Genomic DNA, 18,156 nt, shown 5'->3' on the forward strand with positions numbered 1-18,156 from the left:
ACACCAAACATTGTATTTTTCAAGTTAACTTACAGTGTTTGTCCCAAGCAGTTTAGTACAAGGAATTTGAAAGGACTCCCAGAGCTGGGCAAGAAATACAAAACTTGCTTTAAATTTCTGTATGTAGAAACAGTGCATTTATTAAAAACAGAAGTGATGATGTGCCTTTTTTACATTAAGTTTCCACAAACATATTGTTCAAATCATGCCCCAAATTCTGCAGTGGAAGTTAATTGCAAAGCCCTGGGTAAGAACAGAAATAATAACTGAAAATTTATAGATAAATATACTCTGTTAATAAATAGATTTATAAATAATTTAATTATTATCTGGACAATGACCCTGGGAAAATTATGAGGCCACAATCCAGACCACTGCCACATTATATTATTCACTGTAAAACTAATTTGCCCAAGGGTGAATCCATGAGCTGAAAGGCAAAGTTAACTCCTCTGTTCAGTTGAGAGTTTTAACAATTCACTCTCAACTATTCATTTTTTATTTAAAATACACTTTGAAATTGCATTATTGCAAGAAGTAAGAAATCACAGGTGAGTCAGAGATGGATTTATGACCAACCCTGTCTCTTCATCTCGTGAAGTTCATCAGAGCCTCCTAAACTATCTAATATGGACCAATTTTATTTAAAAAAAAAAGACTTCTGATTTTCCACATTTATTAAACATGCACTTCAATGTTTAATTGTATTTATTCTAATTAAAGGATAGCATTCATGTCAGAAGAATTTATAAAACAATGAGCTCTTCTACAGATAATTACTTGACAACATTCTGCTCAAAGAATGAAGTAAATTTACCAACAGTCTTGAGAATTCTTTCATATTCAGAAAAAGCTCATGTGGTGCCTTTTGGCCTAGAAAATAAGATAGTTGGGGGTTTTGTTGGTTTTCAAAGCCAGCTTTGAAAAGTTTTCATCCTGCTCAAATTTGCTTTTCCAGAACCAGCACAGCTTTCAAGAGCATTTCAAATGTTTCTGCAATAAGTGCTGCCAATAAAGACACCGAGATTTTTGCAGACCCCATGTTCCCCCCTCTCTAATCAAATCAAAGCTCAAGTGAGCAGAGCTGCCAGGAACACCTCTATAAACAGAATTATTTCTACACCAAGCAAAGCAAAGACACAAAGAAACACAAATCCAGGTCAAGAAGAAAATAAGTGCAGCAGAGAACCGAGAAAGATGTAACATTCCCTATTTAAACATTCTAAGAAATTAATTTAAATCAGCATTAAAAAAAATGGTGTTGGTAATTTCAGATATTTGTATTTTTTTATTCTGAATAACACAGAGATGAGCCAGACAGTTCCTAAGCTGTGAAATATTTGCAGCAATCACTCTGACAAGTTGGGTGCCACTTCTGTTTGCTAACTGATCAATGTAAGAGCTACTGGGTCATTATTAGATCTCATTTGGTCAAGATCTCTGGTAGCACCGTGGGTGAGGAAATACCTTGAAAACATAACCACAGTTGACCCTCAGCACTCGACTGAGCTGGCAAGAGACTGTCTGGACACAGCAGGGGAGGCTCAGGTTTGATTCATCAGCTGAGCAAGGCAAAACTTCCATCACAGCTCCTATTTTCTTTATTCCCATCGATCCACTGGGTTCTTTCCTGTGGCTGTGTGTAAAGCACACACCCTGAGAACAGAAGAGCTCATCTGTTCTAAAAAGCATTGCTGGGGAGGTCACTGAAAGTGCACACCAGGCAGGGACAGCACCAGCCAGAGGGCTTTGTAGCAATAATATGGGATAAACAATGTATAAATTAAACTACTTTTAAATTATACTTAACGTTTGTCAAGCTGTCTTTGTGTCTACTCATCTGATCTTGGCAAGTCTGCCTCTAACCACAGCCCATGGCTCTGAGTCCTCCTGGAGCCAGCAAACACAGAGATAACCTCGTTACTGGGAGGTCAATTTGGGGCTGGGAGGAGGCAGCACTGTGGGGTTTATTCTGCTAAAAATATCAGCATTTCAGAATGTTCTGTGTTGGGAAAACACAAAAGCTTTCACACAGGAGGATAAGGTCAGTCCACTGCACATCCCCACTTGTTAAAGGTGAGATTTACAGCCCAGGCAGCCCCAAGTGCAGAGCTCCACACTGGGCACCCTTCAGCAGGCTGGGAAATGTTTGATCCCTCCTTTTACCCCTCACAGCCAGAGCAGCTCCAGCAGCAGAGAGTGACAATATCCCCACAGCACAACAGGTTTCTCGACAATCTGGGAGACTCTTCAGCCTTCCAAGCCAGAATCCAAATTATTTTTTTTCTCCATTTCGATTAATCAACATGTTCCAGTGTAAACCAGTTAAAGAAAATAAAAATTCCTCTCCCTGATTCCAACTCTGAGTCCGCCTTGCCTTGCCACAGCAATTTCTCTACCAAGGATGTGTTAAATCACACTAGACCAAAGATATTTTGCCAGCACCTACCTCAAGCCTAAAGAAGGAATACAAAAGAGCAAAAAGGAGATTATTTTGTGTCTTTTGGCACTTTAGGCTTGGAGAGCAGCAGAAACAGATTGCTCAGCCACCCTTTAGATACAAAGTACCTGTAACACAAATAAAACCAACTGGAAGGACTCATTTAACTTCATGACAGTTTATAACAAGATCATCCTGCTAGCACAGTAAAACCTGCATCAAACTGCCAGGTGTATATATATATGTAACTATATATATATAGTTCAACATATATCTAAATGATTTCACACAGAGAGCAATTCCACTGAACAAGGCACCAAGGTGGGAGGAAGGCTGGAGAACCATGCAGAGATTTTTTTTTTTTTTGCATTTCCACTAAAAGATTTGCATTTAAGCAGCTACAGGTTTTATCTCAGCACCACCTTCCTCACATAATTCCCTTCTGTTTGAAAAATGTAAAATTTATTATTTCATCAGCTGTGTTAAAACACTGATGGATTCCTGCTTTTAAGTCAAAAATTTAATGTGGGGTTTTTTTTTTTTCCATTAACCTGCTCATTCCATAGTCTACAAATGCTGTTTTCATCTCTGCTGAGACACAGGATGAGGAAAGCAAAATGAGAAAATTCATTTACAGCTACTTTTTTTTTTAAGACACTGTTACTTTTAAGTCTCTTTTAAGTCTTCAACTTGAAATAATGTCAAAAATTCAATGTTCTGAAAAATACCAAAATCCAAACACCATATGGGAATCCTTTTCATCCAACAGACAAAGACACCACACTTCCATCCCTACCCTATAGTTTTAGGAGAAAGGATTAGGTGCATCAGTATTAAAAACAGTCTTGCTGATATCTCATTTAACTGAGATTCTGAAGAATACATTTTCAGTCCAATATCTCCAGGCTTTGATAGGATTTATCCTTCTTGTTTATATTGCTGAATTGCATAGCCATTTTAAATGAAACAAAATGAATTTTACTTCCCTCCAGGAAGAATCATTGGCTGAGACAGACTGAAGGAGCAGATAAGACTTTCACTGTCTTTTCAACAGGACTTGGAGTGTGACCTCTCCTAAGAGGAACAGGTATAAAGTCACACTGTTGGCTCTGCACAAGAAAATAAACCTGATCTTGGAGATTTTCCATAGACTTTAACCATGTCTGGATTGTTTGTGTTAGAAGAGCTTCAGTGATTGGAGCACTACTATATTATAACTGTAGTATTTTAATTGGAAAGTTTCAGTTTCGTGACTAAATAAGGGCAGCTCTTTCCTTCTGAATAAAAAAAAATTGCATGCAAAAGAAAGAGTACCTGCCCATCACTCCTTATTCAATTAAAAATATCCCAAACTTGCCAAAATAAGAGAGATACTATGATAGTATCAAACTAGTCCCTTTTACATTGCATCTGAAAAATCCTGTCCCACTGGAGCAAGCTGGTGACTGGATGACAACATTTATCCTTCCATTAATTCTGCTCAAAGGAGTAGACACTGAGTAGATACCAAATCCAGAGGTTTTCCCCAAGAAACTCTGAAATCAAGTATTATTTGTGTTCAAGTCCCTCAACCTGATAGAAAATGTTGAGTGCTGCAGTGTTAAAAAAATGCCTTTGCAAGTGAAATGTCCATTTACATTCACAGAAATGTTTTTCAGCTACTGCCCTAAGCCATCCATTTCAATTGCCTGGACAGATCACAGCAGCAATATTAACTAAGAAGAGCCAAGTCCATCACTGCAAGGCAGATGAGTGTGATTTCCCAGCAGGAGGACTGCTCCCAACAATCAGCTCCTTCCCAGCCAGCAGTGGGCATGGGGTCACTCCAGAGACCTGCACTCACTGAGTCAGAGTGACCTGGAACCACACCATGCACAGAACACAACCCAAAATGCAATTTGATAACAAAAAGTGTTAACAAACTCCATCTTTAGAGAGAAACACCAAAATCCCAGGAGTGAATTCTGTGCTCCTGGCTGAGGCTGAGGTTTGGTGAAGCTGCCAGCAGAGTTCCCCAAAGCAGATCTCCGGCTGCCCACCAGCATCTGCCATCCAAACACACAAATCATTCTACCAAACTCCACCAGCAGGCCTTGGCTGGGCTCCTCATGCCCTCAGTCAGGCTCCTTGTGCTCTTTTTGTGAAGAATCCCACAGCTTGCTCCTGGCTCTCTCTGGACCTTCACACAAAAGTTGCCTCCTGACTCTCATTTGCTTCTCATCTGGAGCTGGGGCTGGAAAAATCAACACATTGCTCCTTCCTGGGGTTAAATTTTGTCATAATTACATTTAATTAAATGCCTACACTGAGATCAATCTGTTGATAGCTTCCAAGACTGAAATCTTTCAAATTTTATTTCCTTGATAACTGCATTTTTTTAAAAATGAAGCAAACAAAGAAACCCAACATCACCACCAACAAAAATAAAGCTCTTAAGCACACAGAGTTAACAGTCTAAATGACAAAGATGAAATCCAGCTGAATGGTCTGCCACAAGTATCTCTGGGTTAGATACCATGTACAAACATCACTGACTTCTGGCACTTCTCTTCCCACCTTTTTTCCATCATGGGTCATAGCAAAGCCATGCCTTGACCTTTTTGAAATTCATGGTGAGGAAGAAAGGAACAAAAACCAACAAAACATCCCAAGTCCTGGAAAATACCCTAAAACCTGAAAAATACTGCAAAAAGAGAGATGGCATTTTGCAGTTTACAGTCACAAGTGTATCTCTAGAAATTGTTTACACTGATGGCACGAGAACAACAGAAGTTAAACATGCTGTAAGTATGCCAAGGCTAAATGACTCTCTCTCTTTTCCATCTCCAGATGGCTGCCTGCTAGAGCCTAAGGAAATGAGAAAGGGGACAATGAAAGTGCTAAACTCATAAAAACTGGAAGTCTCTAAAGGAACACATTTTGAGAAATAGTCTCTGTGATTTGCCACTTCCTTCCTCAGCCAGCTCTCTCCAGCCTAACAAGCCTTGACATGATCTGTTCAAGCTCGTGGACAGGTGTCCCCTAATCCCCACACATAGTGCAAAATCCCCCCAAAAAAATCCAGGGAACAAAGGAGAGAAGGAAGGAAAAGAAGTGTGGGTCCCCACTGGCTGTTACAAAACATCCTTCTTTTCTGCTCCAGGTAACCTGGTTTAAAAACCATTTACATGTCCAAGTTTTTAACCCTACAGCTGAAGTTTCCTGAGAAAGGGACTTCAAGTGGAAAAACAGTTGCTGTAAAATATCTTCTCCCCTGTCCCCCACCAAATCAGGGTACTACACATCAAACCTGCACACTGCAGTGATAGGAGTGTGAATTTATACCTTTGAACTCCTCACAGCACTACAAATCACAGCAGATATGGAGAAAAGAGAATGGGAACTTTGGAGTGTCTCAAATGGTTATTTAACACCAACTTTGAAGTCTGCCACCCTCAGAGTAACCCATTCCAGCTGAAATCCACCCATGCACACTGAGGAGACACCTGTGCAGTGGAAAGCAGTGTCTGAGCAGCAGAACCTTTCTGCTTCTGCCATCACCAGTGATATTTCAGATCAGCCTAACTGGCATTAACAAAAAGACCATTTCATTTGGAAATTCAGAAAATCTCCTCTTGAAATGGAGAGGTAACAAACACAAAACTGCCCAGAGTGATTTTCAGAATGATTTTTCTTTCTTCACTCCAAATGAATCGAAGTTTGATCTTCTGATCCAAGAATTATGTGTAGGATCCAAATTAGAAATGGCTACAGCTCAAAGAGCATTTAGCTGAGACCATTCATTAGTGCATGGATGATTTTTGCTTCAGGAATAAGATGCTAAAAAGAGCAATTAAAAGAAAGAAAATACTCCTGGTGCAAGTATGTCTAATTCTGTCCTGAACTGACATTGGAGCATTCCTAGCAAAGCCATCTCTTCCTGTTCTCTGAAGAGCAGGCCAGAGGCACAGCCTCAAAGCAGTGGGAATCTCTTTTTATGGTGTATTTAACTGGCAGCTCAAACTTCTTTTTCCTGCAAGCGCAATGATTTAAACGCAACAAAACCCGATCCGAAGAACTAAACTAAAATGAAAGGGTATACAACTCTAATTCTGTTTATCAGACCTCAAGTGCCCTTTCCACCAACTGCATGCACGATCCTCATTTCTGAGTAATAATTTCATATTGTTTCAGGCTGCATTTGTGTGTCAAATTGTTTTTAAAGCTCGGATTTGTTTTTCCTGAAGAGCTGGGGTGCCAGTTAGCACAGAGCATAAATAATGCTCAGCTTTCCAGCAGCATTGTGAAATGCAAGGAGTGTGAAGGAAACAGGAACTGCAGCTGTGCCAGCCCCACAGCCCCAGTAACCCTAAACTTAAGTCCATTGGGGTGATCTGTTTGCTGACCCACAGTCCATAAAAAGGCTCTCTTTTGAGTTCAGGGCTGTTTACTACTGCTGCTGTTTAATGCCCTGGGAGAGGAGAAAGAGGAATTCATCTCCAGGCAGCACCAGGACAGGTTTATGCCCCACGTGGGGACAAGCCCAGCCCATAAAACAGGTGATGAAAGGAGCAGAATGTGCCAGCCAGCAGATCTGTGTGCTGCTGGGTGGCACCACAGGCTGCCCACAAAGTCCCCTCCTCTTAGGGCAATCAATACTAGGAGAGAATATATAAAGTACAATATTTATCTATTACTGTGTTTTACATTGTCTAGCTATCTCTCTGTAGCTGTCTGATTAATCCCATGAATTTAACTCTTTTGTTTTCTATTTTGTCAATTTAATATGTTAACTACAGACATACATCTAGTTTTGGTGATGGGTTTTTTGCTACTGTCATCTTTGGGGGTAGGTTGTTTAGGTTTCCTTTTTCCTTTATTTTCCCTTTGTAATTCAACCTGTGAAGGTATCTTGTTAGCCTTTTCCCTGCTACTTTTCCCAGCTTCTCATCCCTTTCAAACCTGAAACTTTTTCATATATCTCCAGCTCTGGGAAAGTTACAGACTGACAAAGGAACAAGAGCTTTCCCCTTCATGCCTTTCTAAAACACATTTATCAGCAATTTGAGTGGTTTGGGTTTATTTTAAACAAAGAAAGATAAAAATTAAAATTAACACCCCCCCCAGAAAACTAATACAGAAAATGTTTGGTTTTGTTTGTTTGGCTTTTCTTGGTTTTCTTTAGGCCAGAAAGCTGTTGTTCTAAAAGTTAAGTGTGCATCCAGCAACGTGGCAAAAGCAAAAGAGATTCTGATATGGAAATATGGATTAATACTGACTATAAAAACTGATATTCTTCCTGTTTCCTCTCCATTACATTTACAGTAAAAACTTCAGTCGGTACTGCTATCACTATACATCAATATTTGGAATATTGCTTTGTTGCTAAAATCTTCAAACATATGCCCTACAATTAATTTGTAATGACAATATGTATTGAAATATTAAAGTTATTCTTGGATATGTCAGACATGCATTTATCTCCAAATAGCTGGGATGTAATTAAGCTGAAGTTATTTACACATAACAGAAAGCAGAGCTATGTGGGAGTCAGAACCCCCGTTAATGGGACAGACAGTAAGTCTCTGTCTTTGCTCATATCATATTATATATTTGGTCACATCTTTGCTCCATCTTGAAATTATTCAGTAAGTTCCTACAAAACAACTTTTTTGTTGACCATGAAAATTGTTTTAAAGCAAGAAAACAGAATGCTGGAACTTTATCTTTAATCACTGCTACAGACCACAAAATCCACAGCATGACCCACATCATGAAACATCATGAAAGGCAACACAATCCCATGGAACTTCTCTGTTCCAGAAAAGAAAAAAAGAGAAGAAAAAAGGGAAATTTTTGGAGAACATTTACTGGCACACTTCCAGCCAGCTCTCACTGCATAAAGTGATGTATACCTTGACAGTGGTAGTAAAGATACAGTTGTGCTCTAAACATCTCTTTTCTCCTCAGGGTGATGTTGCCTCGTTGCTATACAGAGTAAAAGAAATGACAGCAGCAAGTTTAGCTCGTGGAAATGCAAGTGTGTATTTCAGTTTAGAGTCTGAAGGGTGATGGGGAAAAAGCTGATAAAATACAGAAGGGAGAAAAACCAGCTGACAAATCAGAAAGGTCTTTTCACCCAACACAGCATCTACACCAGCATCTCAGAATGCTGCTGAACCACCAGAAGGATGTGAAGACACCTCTTTTCACCATTACAGCAAATTTTTACTTCTAACTTTACCTTTCTACAACATCCTCTCCATTCCAGCAGGTCGAGCTGTCTCTCATCACCAGGTCTCCATCACAAAGCCTTTCTGCTATAGAGGCATAAAAGGTTCGGGATCGCTTCATGTAATTGATGAACTCTCTGCAATGCAGGAAGAACACATTTAACACCACAACAGTAAACCCAGCAGTTACACCCCCTGCCAGCCTCACCCTCCACCACATCAAGACTTTAGAAAATAAGTCATCTGAATTAATTTCTATCTCTAGTGTATTTTTTACTCCTTATGGATCATCCAATTTTACCCAGTCCAGTGTCAATACACATAATTACACACATAAAGGGTGCTTTTTACACGCTGTGTTAACATGTCTCTCACTAAATCTGAAAAAAGGCTACACCTACACTTTATAAACAGATCAAAAAACATCATCATAAAAGGCATGGCCAGTACAGACAGTGTATTTCTGATGACTGTGTATAGAAAAATGCCTTGAGGGCAAACTGTTGCTTCTTTTCTGATCTGATTATATCTATAATATATACCCAGTTGAGGTAGCTACCAAAACAAACTGACAAAACCAGTGTTAATTCAGCACACAACTGAGAGGATTTCAGGATGAGAAATCACCCACTGCACTGCCTCAGAAGCTCCTGTTTGGTGTCAGAGCTGTGCAGAACAGGATTCAGGACACAGACTGAGCTGTCACTCAGCTCTGTGCTTGGCTCAGAACTCCACGGGAATTCCTTGTGGTGTGCAGTGCTCCAGCCTGGCAGGCACTGGAGGTGCCTGGGGTACAGCTGGATGGAGCTGGGCACAAACCAGGCAAAATTTCTCTCCTTAGCACCAACAGGTGCTTCAAACAACATCCAGTTCCACTGGGAAATACCTTATCCCTGCAAGAGCAAGGCAGTGGTCATCTCTCCCAACACCTCTCTTTATGCTTCATTTATCATTTCTGATAAGTGCTTAACCATCCCTTTTACCTTCTGTGATGAAATCCTGCTCTAGATACATCAGTCATCACAGGCTCCTAAGAAACTAACTTAACCTAACAGAGCAGGAAAGCTAGGAATTAAAGCTAAGACCAAAGCAGGAATTTGGGGGCTTACAAAGAGGTAATCAGCATTTCTACCTCTTGAGTACCACCTCACAAATACGAGCTCTGAGTATTTCTAGAGTAAAGCCAGGCCCAGCCAGAGGCTGCCTGGCAGAACAACCTAAGAGGATCCAAAAGGAAACGCAGATGCCAGAGATTTCACAGGCTCTAAGTCAGAGTCTTCTTTGAAGGAGGAGACCAGCACCCTTCTAAGAGCCTAAAGCTTGCCTTCCTCAGCTCACCCCAGAGGTTTAAACTCCTTTGCATTCTCAGCAGAGTAGTGCTCTGACATTCCAAAGCAGTATCTCAGCAAATGCAGAATTCTGTGTCTGCCTCTCAGTCTTACTGAGTGAAAATATTTGCTTTTCATCGCTATAAAACTAAACACACCAGGGGAGAAAATGGAGAGTTTCCCAGTGCCCTACAATGCAAAAACAGCAATCAAAAGTTTTCCAGCTCCTAGATTACAGCTGGCAATGAGCTACGTGTAGAGACAGCAAAGGATGTCACCTTGTTTTCATTCTTACCGAGAGATTTTTTTCAAACTTCTTGATTTGTCATTCTTTGAAGCTTTCAGAGGCAGAGAACTGCAATAGGCCGGGGAGAATAAGCATCAATCAGGAGAGGTTGGGGAGTAGGGAAGAAGCAGGAATTCAGGCAAATGAGGAAAAGAAATGAGAAACAAAAGAGAAAAGTAAAAATTATTTGAAAGAAAGGTCATCAAGCACGTGCATAGGACAATACAAGAAAATAAATAAGGAGGAAAATTATCATGAGATTTTTGCAAAGTATACATGCAATCAAAAATGTCAATTCAATACTGGAAAAAAAGTACAACTGAGACTGTTTGTCCCAATCATTTTCAAGTAAGAGCAGAATTGCAAATGCAGCACACACAGCAGAAAGCTGAAAATAAATTCAGTGGTACTTAAATTAAGTGTAACTGATACCAAATGGAAGAACTGTAAATACACGAAGCTCTACAAGAAAACAATGGCAAACAGTTTAGAATGAGAACCACGGGGAGGGGAATACAAACCAGTAGCATTCATGTCCTGGTACAATGAGCAATTTACTGCCTGTTAATAAATAATATAAGTACAGGTATTTTTTTTTTTTTTTTGCTGTGCTGGGATTGTACCACTGAAAAAACCCTCAATTTTGCAAAACTGGAGATACAGACTTTCAGACTATAGTGGAGGAAGAACTGTGGAAATAACCCTGGTGATTATTTAGTGCTCTCAGTGGAGAGAGCAAGCACCACCTTCAGCAGCTGATGGCAGGAGGGACCTGCACTGCCCATCAGGGGAGGGGCACCTGCCTGCAGGAATTCCAACACAGCCACTCAAAAAAACAAATGGAAATTTCTAACAGGGAAAATCTGGATCAGCTGAAACTTCAGCCCTGGCCAGTGGTTCATGTGCATCTGACATTAATAATCTGGTTTATACTAGCACTTTATTACTCAAATATTAATAAAATCATGTGATGTCTGACCCAATAGATAGTTTGTTTTAAATGAAATAGGTATCACTGACTTCAAACATTCCCAAAAGAATTCCTAAGTTGTTGATTTTAAGATGAATAAAAGATCTGTAAATTCCTGGCATAATAAAGAAATCCCAACAAAATATAATTTCAAAGTCTTCCTGCTCCAATCAGGGACCTAATATGTTACAGTTCTTTGTTAAAGATATTTTATTTACAGCTCTGTAACCAGTCTGGTTTAGTGGTTTGAAATGCTCCATGGAGCAGAGATGCTAAAAGGCAGGTATTCAACTCTGCTGGGACACCAGACCCTGAGCAGAACAGTTCTTTGTGCTGAACTCAGCAATAACATTCCAATTTACTGAGATTCTGTACATGCCATTTGCATTCCCTGCACCATCGTATGCTTTCAATTTTCTTGTCATCTCTATTACATGTTATAGTAACCTCCACATGAAAAAATGGCTGCAGCAGCAATGCTGCCAGTTTCAGTTAATCCCTAACTATGACTGTGTGATGGTAAAAAAAATAATAATAATCAATTTTATGCTTTCCAGTTTAATCGTAGGAAATGATTTCTTGCAAGATCATGCAACATTTATTCAAGTTTCAGCTTCTTTAATTATTGTCCCTGACACTTAAGTGATGCATAACAAAAAATATGCAGGAATGGAATGCAGAGTAAAATCAAGAGAGATGGGAAATCTCCCAGGAACTCATGCGAGTAAGAGAAGAAAAGCGTTCAACTACTGCAAGGGAGGTTCCAGTTGCTCTGTGCATCTGGGGACTTTGCAGATCTGCCTGTGCAGAAGAGTGAAGGGTGAGGAGGGCTGGCTCCAGCCAGAGCCCAAACACCTCCCCCTGAAGAACCAGCTGGGGCCAAGGGACACCATTTAACAACCCCCCTCATCCTGCACCAGCAGCCCTGGCTCTGCTCCACAGCTCAAACCAGAGGTTCCCCAGCTCCTCGGAAAGGAGTCCGATTTTTTATGTGGCCTAGCAGAGACTCAGCACCTCTGGATAAACATCCATCTGGCACTGGGGTGTAAAGGGCATCTCTGAGCAGGCTGTACACAAGAGAGCAGAGGCCACTTGATTGTGGTTTCTCCTCCAGATGTGCCAACCACAGAGGTTCTTCCCTTTGAGCTCAGGAATGCTCTGACACACAAGGGAACAAGCCACAGCTTTTCTGTTTACTTGGAGAGTGCTGGCTCATTCCTTCTCTTTTTCCTTCCTTACCCTAAAAGGCTGGAGGCATGTTCCATACAGCCCTTGAATTAAAGGATCATTTGGAAGGATGTCCATTAGACTTCCAGACAGACCCAGGGTGACCTTGCACCTGAACTGACAGCAGCTGACATTGCTCTCCATTTCTTAAAAGCACCAGAAGGACAGGCTTCTCAAAAGATTCATGTAATTACTCTCATCATCTGGCCCCCCTGCAGCAATTTTCTGTCACTCTAAGTGCATTTTACACAACCCACTGCAGAAATTATTTCACCCTTGTATTATAGATTTTTATTACCTTCCATTATTTTTTATTGATATCATATGTGATTAAATGATGGTGAATGAACAACACAATGATGCAGCCAATCACTGTGTCTTTCACTCTGTGGTTTCACCATTGTTTCCAAGAAGCAGAAGTACAAGCTTCAGGCCATGTGTTTTATAGGAAGTTGTGGAGAATAGCTTCAAACTTTCCACTTCTTACTATTTATGGCATATTTCCATCATTCATTTTTGGTGCACAGGCTCTCCACAATACCCATCAACACTGTAATTCAGTAATTTTTCATGCTAATTATATAAGCAGGGACTTAGTTTAGTTTATATAATTAATTTTCAGTGTGCAGACCAATTCTGGCAAACTGTCTAATTTACAGTGCATTAGTTCATTTTCTTTTCCATCCACAAGCCTTACATTTTAAAAGGTCAATATCCAAATAATTCTAGATGGTTGGGAAGGGGAGGAAGCAGATCCTCAGGTATGAAAGAGCAATTTTCATGCCATTGAAGACACAAACCTGCAACATTTTAAGAGATCACCTGTTGATGGGTTGGCAATTCTGACTTTTGATCTGCCAGTGTTAAACCCCAGCCAAGTCAATGAGTTACACAGAAGATGGTCCAGGGCTCTGTGCTGCTAAAAGCCTATTTCAATAAATGTACTACAACTGTTCTTTAGATTTTTACTGCTGAAGTTATTAATTTAATTTCTGTAATGCTCCTTTTTTCTGATTTGCTTGGTAAAAACTGATTAACTCCAAGTGCTAGCACAAACTGTTATGGTTTGCTTTTAAATACAAAAGGATAAAAAAATTACCACTATCACTCAAAAAACATCTCTTGCTGTTATTACTTTTATCTTTTAAAACAGTGATTTTTTTTCCATTCATGCAAGCTGAGAATTAAAACAGAAATGGATAAAAATCTCATGTTCACAACTGAAACACCAGAACCCAGGCTGTGGGAATTTTAACACTGCTGTCATCCACTCATCCAACAGACAGAGGAACTCATGGACTGCCTGGGCAGTTTAGATGCTGCTTTTGGACACAGGTAAGCCCAGCACGACCCCACTGATGTGGCTTGGTCCAGATTAACTCTGTTCTTACAGAACACATTGTGCCAGCCAGAAACAGGCACTGGGATTGTGTGGGCAGTTTGCTCAGACATGTACTCATGTATCGTGAGGGGGATTGCAGAAAAATCCTTTCCTAGAATGCACAGAAAGCCAATTCAGGAGCTACACAAGGCAGAGTGACAGAAAAGGTCAGGGCATGTGGGAGCAGGGATACTCCTGTCCAGGCCAGTGGCAGAACTCAGCTGCAGGTGTCTCAGTGGGGCATAGCTGAAGAGGAGCCAAGATGGACACAACAAGCCTAAAAAACTCTTTCAGCTCCTTCTCTGTTATGTAATAAAACAAGGAGATTCCAAAGGAATCTGCCCAGTCCAATGGAATCAGGGATTGACTTGGTGTCAGGGCACTCAATCTTTCCTTTTCATCCCATCCTCCTTCCCACTTCTGCCCCTGGACAAGCTCATGTCCTTACAGACCTGGAAAGTTACATTTTAAGTAATTTACACTCAGCTGTGGAAATCAGTTTCCTCAGACTTTGTCAAGGAAAAGCTTTCCCCATTTTCACTGGAAGATTGTGGAATTAATGAACACCTTGGTTTGAAGCAATGATGTCAAGTCTGGCCTTTCTTGGCTGTGATGCCACAGAGTCACCTGTGTGACTGCCAGTGATGGCTGGAGAGCACACAGAGAAGGTGACAGAGCTGTGGCTTTGGCTTAAACAGTGCAAAGAACCAACAACACAGATTATGAGGCTGAAGGTTTGTTTCAAAGCAGCTGCCAGCCTAGGGTTACCTTCTTTTATTGTTCAGGCTGGTGTGAGCCATCACAAATGTCTGGGTTTCGGTCACTTCCTTCACTGGCACAATATTGGCTGATGACAGGTTCCCTTCTTGCTGCTTGGGCTGGCCACACACTTTATCAACCTGGAAAAAAGGGAGAGAAAGGAAACCAGGATGTAAGTGGAGAAATAGATTTACAACCCCACAAAAGTCTGCCTGTGCCTTGCAGCCCGTGCTCACTGCACGAGACACTGTCTGGGGGAGGGAAAGGAAGGATAGAAAGAAGTCTTCCTTCAAGCAGCTGCAAACAAATGCCTGGCAAAGGAAGGACCAAATTCCAAGGCAGGGCAATGAACACCAGAAAGTGAGCAGTCATGGATTTCTCAGTGGCTACCTGACTACAGCACACTTGGAAAGAGGCTGAGGTCGTGACTGATGAGCTTTTATTTAGAAAATAAAAAAATTTAGAAATAAACTTTTATTTAGAAACATACCTGGAGTTTAAATGTACACAGATATTGGTGGAACATCTGCCCCATGCAAAAAGAGCAGAGTCTATCAGGAGTTTGAAGGGGTTTGTAATCAGAAGATAACCAATTATTCCAGGCTTTAACCAGGCCATGTAATTTCACTTGGTCCTCGCTGCCCTTCCTGAAGCCTCTCACAGGGATTTAGTATCAGTCCAGGAGAAAGCAAGCTTGTGTTTATCCTTTCTGCACCCTGGATCTGACACTGCTCGTGTATCCTCACACATTTATTTGCTGTAACAGCTTTAAGTGACTATAGGAAGACAAGTCTCTTTCCTTTCTAGCCCCCAAATGAGTAACCTTGATGTTTTACCTACACTTAAATCCCCAAGCAAACATGAAGAGACCACAGAGGAAATCCTGCCCTGGGAATAGAATCACACAGAATTCATCACCCCACACAGCCCTGGGTTTGGTATCCTGTCTTTAAGGTTCCTCAGTAACCAGGTGAGATGGATTCTTTCCTGCATCTTTAGAACCCTTAGGAGTCTGCTGATGGCTTCAGGACTTTGTCTGTCCCTTTGCAGGATGATGCAGATGTCAGCACAAGCACAGGACAATTTTCTCTGCCTTAGCCCATTTCCTCCAGGAAAACCATGACTATGTGAAGCTGACATCCTCCTCTGAAGAAACAGGCAAACCACGTGGAAAATTGGAAGCTTTACAGCCATGACAGTTACTGTCAGCTTCAGCTGTATGAGTTCCAGCCCAGCACAGTCTAACATGCTGTGAAGAACCCAAAACTGCAGCAATTGAATGGGAACATACTGGATTCATCCTGACACATCTCCAGCAGCCAGGGTGGGAGCCAGCTGCCTCACTCAACACCACACTGTGTACATTGCTCTGGTCTCACCAGGGACTAGCACTGTTTTAAAATAAAACTTTGGGAAATTAAAGAGTCTATTCCAGTCCCTTCTAAACTTTAGAAAAGAAAACAAAAACCCCACTCTATGCAAATGAAAATATAAAAAAAAAATATAGCCTTTTGAACCCTCTAGAGCTGGACAGAGGGTCTAACACAGCTGGACCACATTCCTGCACAGGATGCTTCCTCCCCTCCACCCCAGGCTTCCCAGGTCTCCTGCAGCACACAGACCCAAATTCCCAGCACAGGTCTCTGCAAAATCCATCTCAGATTACATCATGTCACTAAAGTTCATGTTTTCAAATTACATACACCTCAAATCTTGTCACTATGCATTTGAGATAGTTTTTACCAAGTAAAATCAGAGTGGTTTGCAAAAGCAATGTGGTTCTCATATACATAAGTGATGGAGAACTCCCAAGTTTTTTTGTTTTTCCCCAAAAGAAGATTCAAAGATATTTAAGTCATCATTTCTGTTGTGAATCAACAGTTTAAGCATCCAACTGAAAACACCAACTTTGTTTTGATTTCAATTTTTGATGCTACAGTAATGACTCTAAAGAGTGCCCAGGTTCCAGTATTTTCTGTGCCAAACCTATGCTTTAGGGCTTTCTTTTAAAGCAATAGTAACAGTTTCCTGCATATCAAACAAAACCACATCATTTGAAAGAAAAAATTTTCTCAGTGGAAAATTTTAACCACTTCTACTCCATTAAGAATAAATTTATTTCTGACATAAAAGGCCAGATCACACTTCTTTTGTCACACAGGCTTTTCAGTGCCTTTCTTCTCAGCCCAGCTCCTCCCAAGCCAGGCAGTCCCAGCAGCTCCTGTTGGTACTTTTGTTTCAGATTTTGAATTAGTTAAATAGAAGTCTTACTTTTAATTTGTTCTGGATTTGTTTTTTTGGGGTATTTTTTTGTGTGGACTAATTTTCACATCTCTCCAACATACATATTTTTCTGCAATATAAAACAACAGAAAAGCCTGAATTTTATCAGCTGATTTGAGCAGCCATAAAGCTGATGGCACAAATGAGAACACTCCTGTATGAAAAACCATCTCAACTTCCAGATGGGCCATTTATGAAATATCAGATAATGTTGTGTAAATTGAAAAGCATGAGGTAAGCCATAAAAAAACCCCAAAAAGGTGTTTTCTGGAACTGCAGCATCTGGAATGTACTGACACAAGTTAACACAGAGTTTCCCTCCCATCCTAAGGGCACCACACAACTGCACTGCCAGTTTCACCCAGAGCTCCTGAACCAAGCCACAGGAAAAACAGTGGAAAACCTGGAAATGGGGACTGGAATTTTAAAGCTCTTATCTTAATGTCAAGGTCTAGGACTTGGAAGAATCAGGAATTAACATAAAGAATGACTGAGCCCATTTCTTGGATTTTTAAACTTAAAATAAGTCTGCCAATCTTAAATGACAAACTGATAGAAAATCACCCTCATTAATGGCAGGACTCTGAGGTCATTCTGCTTCTTTCTGCCGTGATATTTAAACATTGTCTTCTAACAGTGAACATCTACAGCTGAAAACTGCTATTTCTGCCACCTCCTTATCTTCTGAATTATCAATCATGTTTCACAATTCTAACACTTTTATTCATATTAAAGCTTTTTTTCTTATACAGCAATGATTCCTCTTAAATACCTGTTTTTCTACCATAGCTACATTTTTTCTACTGTGAATTTTTCTTGGTAATGAAAAGCAGAATCATATATATATATATATACACATTTTTTGACCTCTTACTATTTGTTATTTAAAAGAATGACTATTTACAATTATTACAGAGGCTGAACAAAATAAATGGAAAAATTCTCACCCAGAATCTTTTTGAACTCTTGCAGCTTGAGTAACCTTAAACATTGAGGTCATATTTAATATATTTGATATAATCAAACATGGGAAAAATGTCATGCCCTACTGGATACCAAGAGAATCTTATCTCTCTAAAGCAGGAGACCTTTTCACCAGTTTAGAGCAGTAATTTTCTTTGATTTTGTAATGGGAAGATTAGTATTTTAAAATACAGGATTTTCCCAGTGATTTGCTTTGAGTTGTTATTATTAAAACACAGACACATTTGCCTGCCAGTCTCTGTCCCTCGGTTTGTCCCCAGCCCAGCTCTGCAGAACACCTCTGACA

At 40.4% G+C, this 18,156-nt stretch overlaps 1 protein-coding gene across 9 annotated transcripts in view; it reads right to left on the reverse strand.

Annotated features, from left to right (window-relative positions):
* LOC111933764 (glypican-5-like) overlaps positions 1–18,156 on the reverse strand; it is a 370,583-nt gene that overhangs the window by 200,243 nt on the left and 152,184 nt on the right. For 6 of the 9 annotated variants that reach the window (XM_086843678.1, XM_086843672.1, XM_086843676.1 and 3 more), the window contains 3 exons: positions 14,613–14,743; positions 10,276–10,335; positions 8,664–8,789 (listed from right to left, as the gene is read on the reverse strand). In XM_086843678.1, the coding sequence (XP_086699804.1) occupies positions 8,664–8,789; positions 10,276–10,335; positions 14,613–14,743 (317 nt within the window). The remainder of the gene's footprint in view (positions 1–8,663; positions 8,790–10,275; positions 10,336–14,612; positions 14,744–18,156) is intronic. The other 3 variants (XM_086843674.1, XM_086843681.1, XM_086843675.1) reach the window with 1 other exon arrangement.

This window comes from Cyanistes caeruleus, chromosome 10, assembly GCF_971803275.1.
Source record: "Cyanistes caeruleus chromosome 10, bCyaCae1.hap1.1, whole genome shotgun sequence".
NCBI classification, from domain to species: Eukaryota; Metazoa; Chordata; class Aves; order Passeriformes; family Paridae; genus Cyanistes; species Cyanistes caeruleus.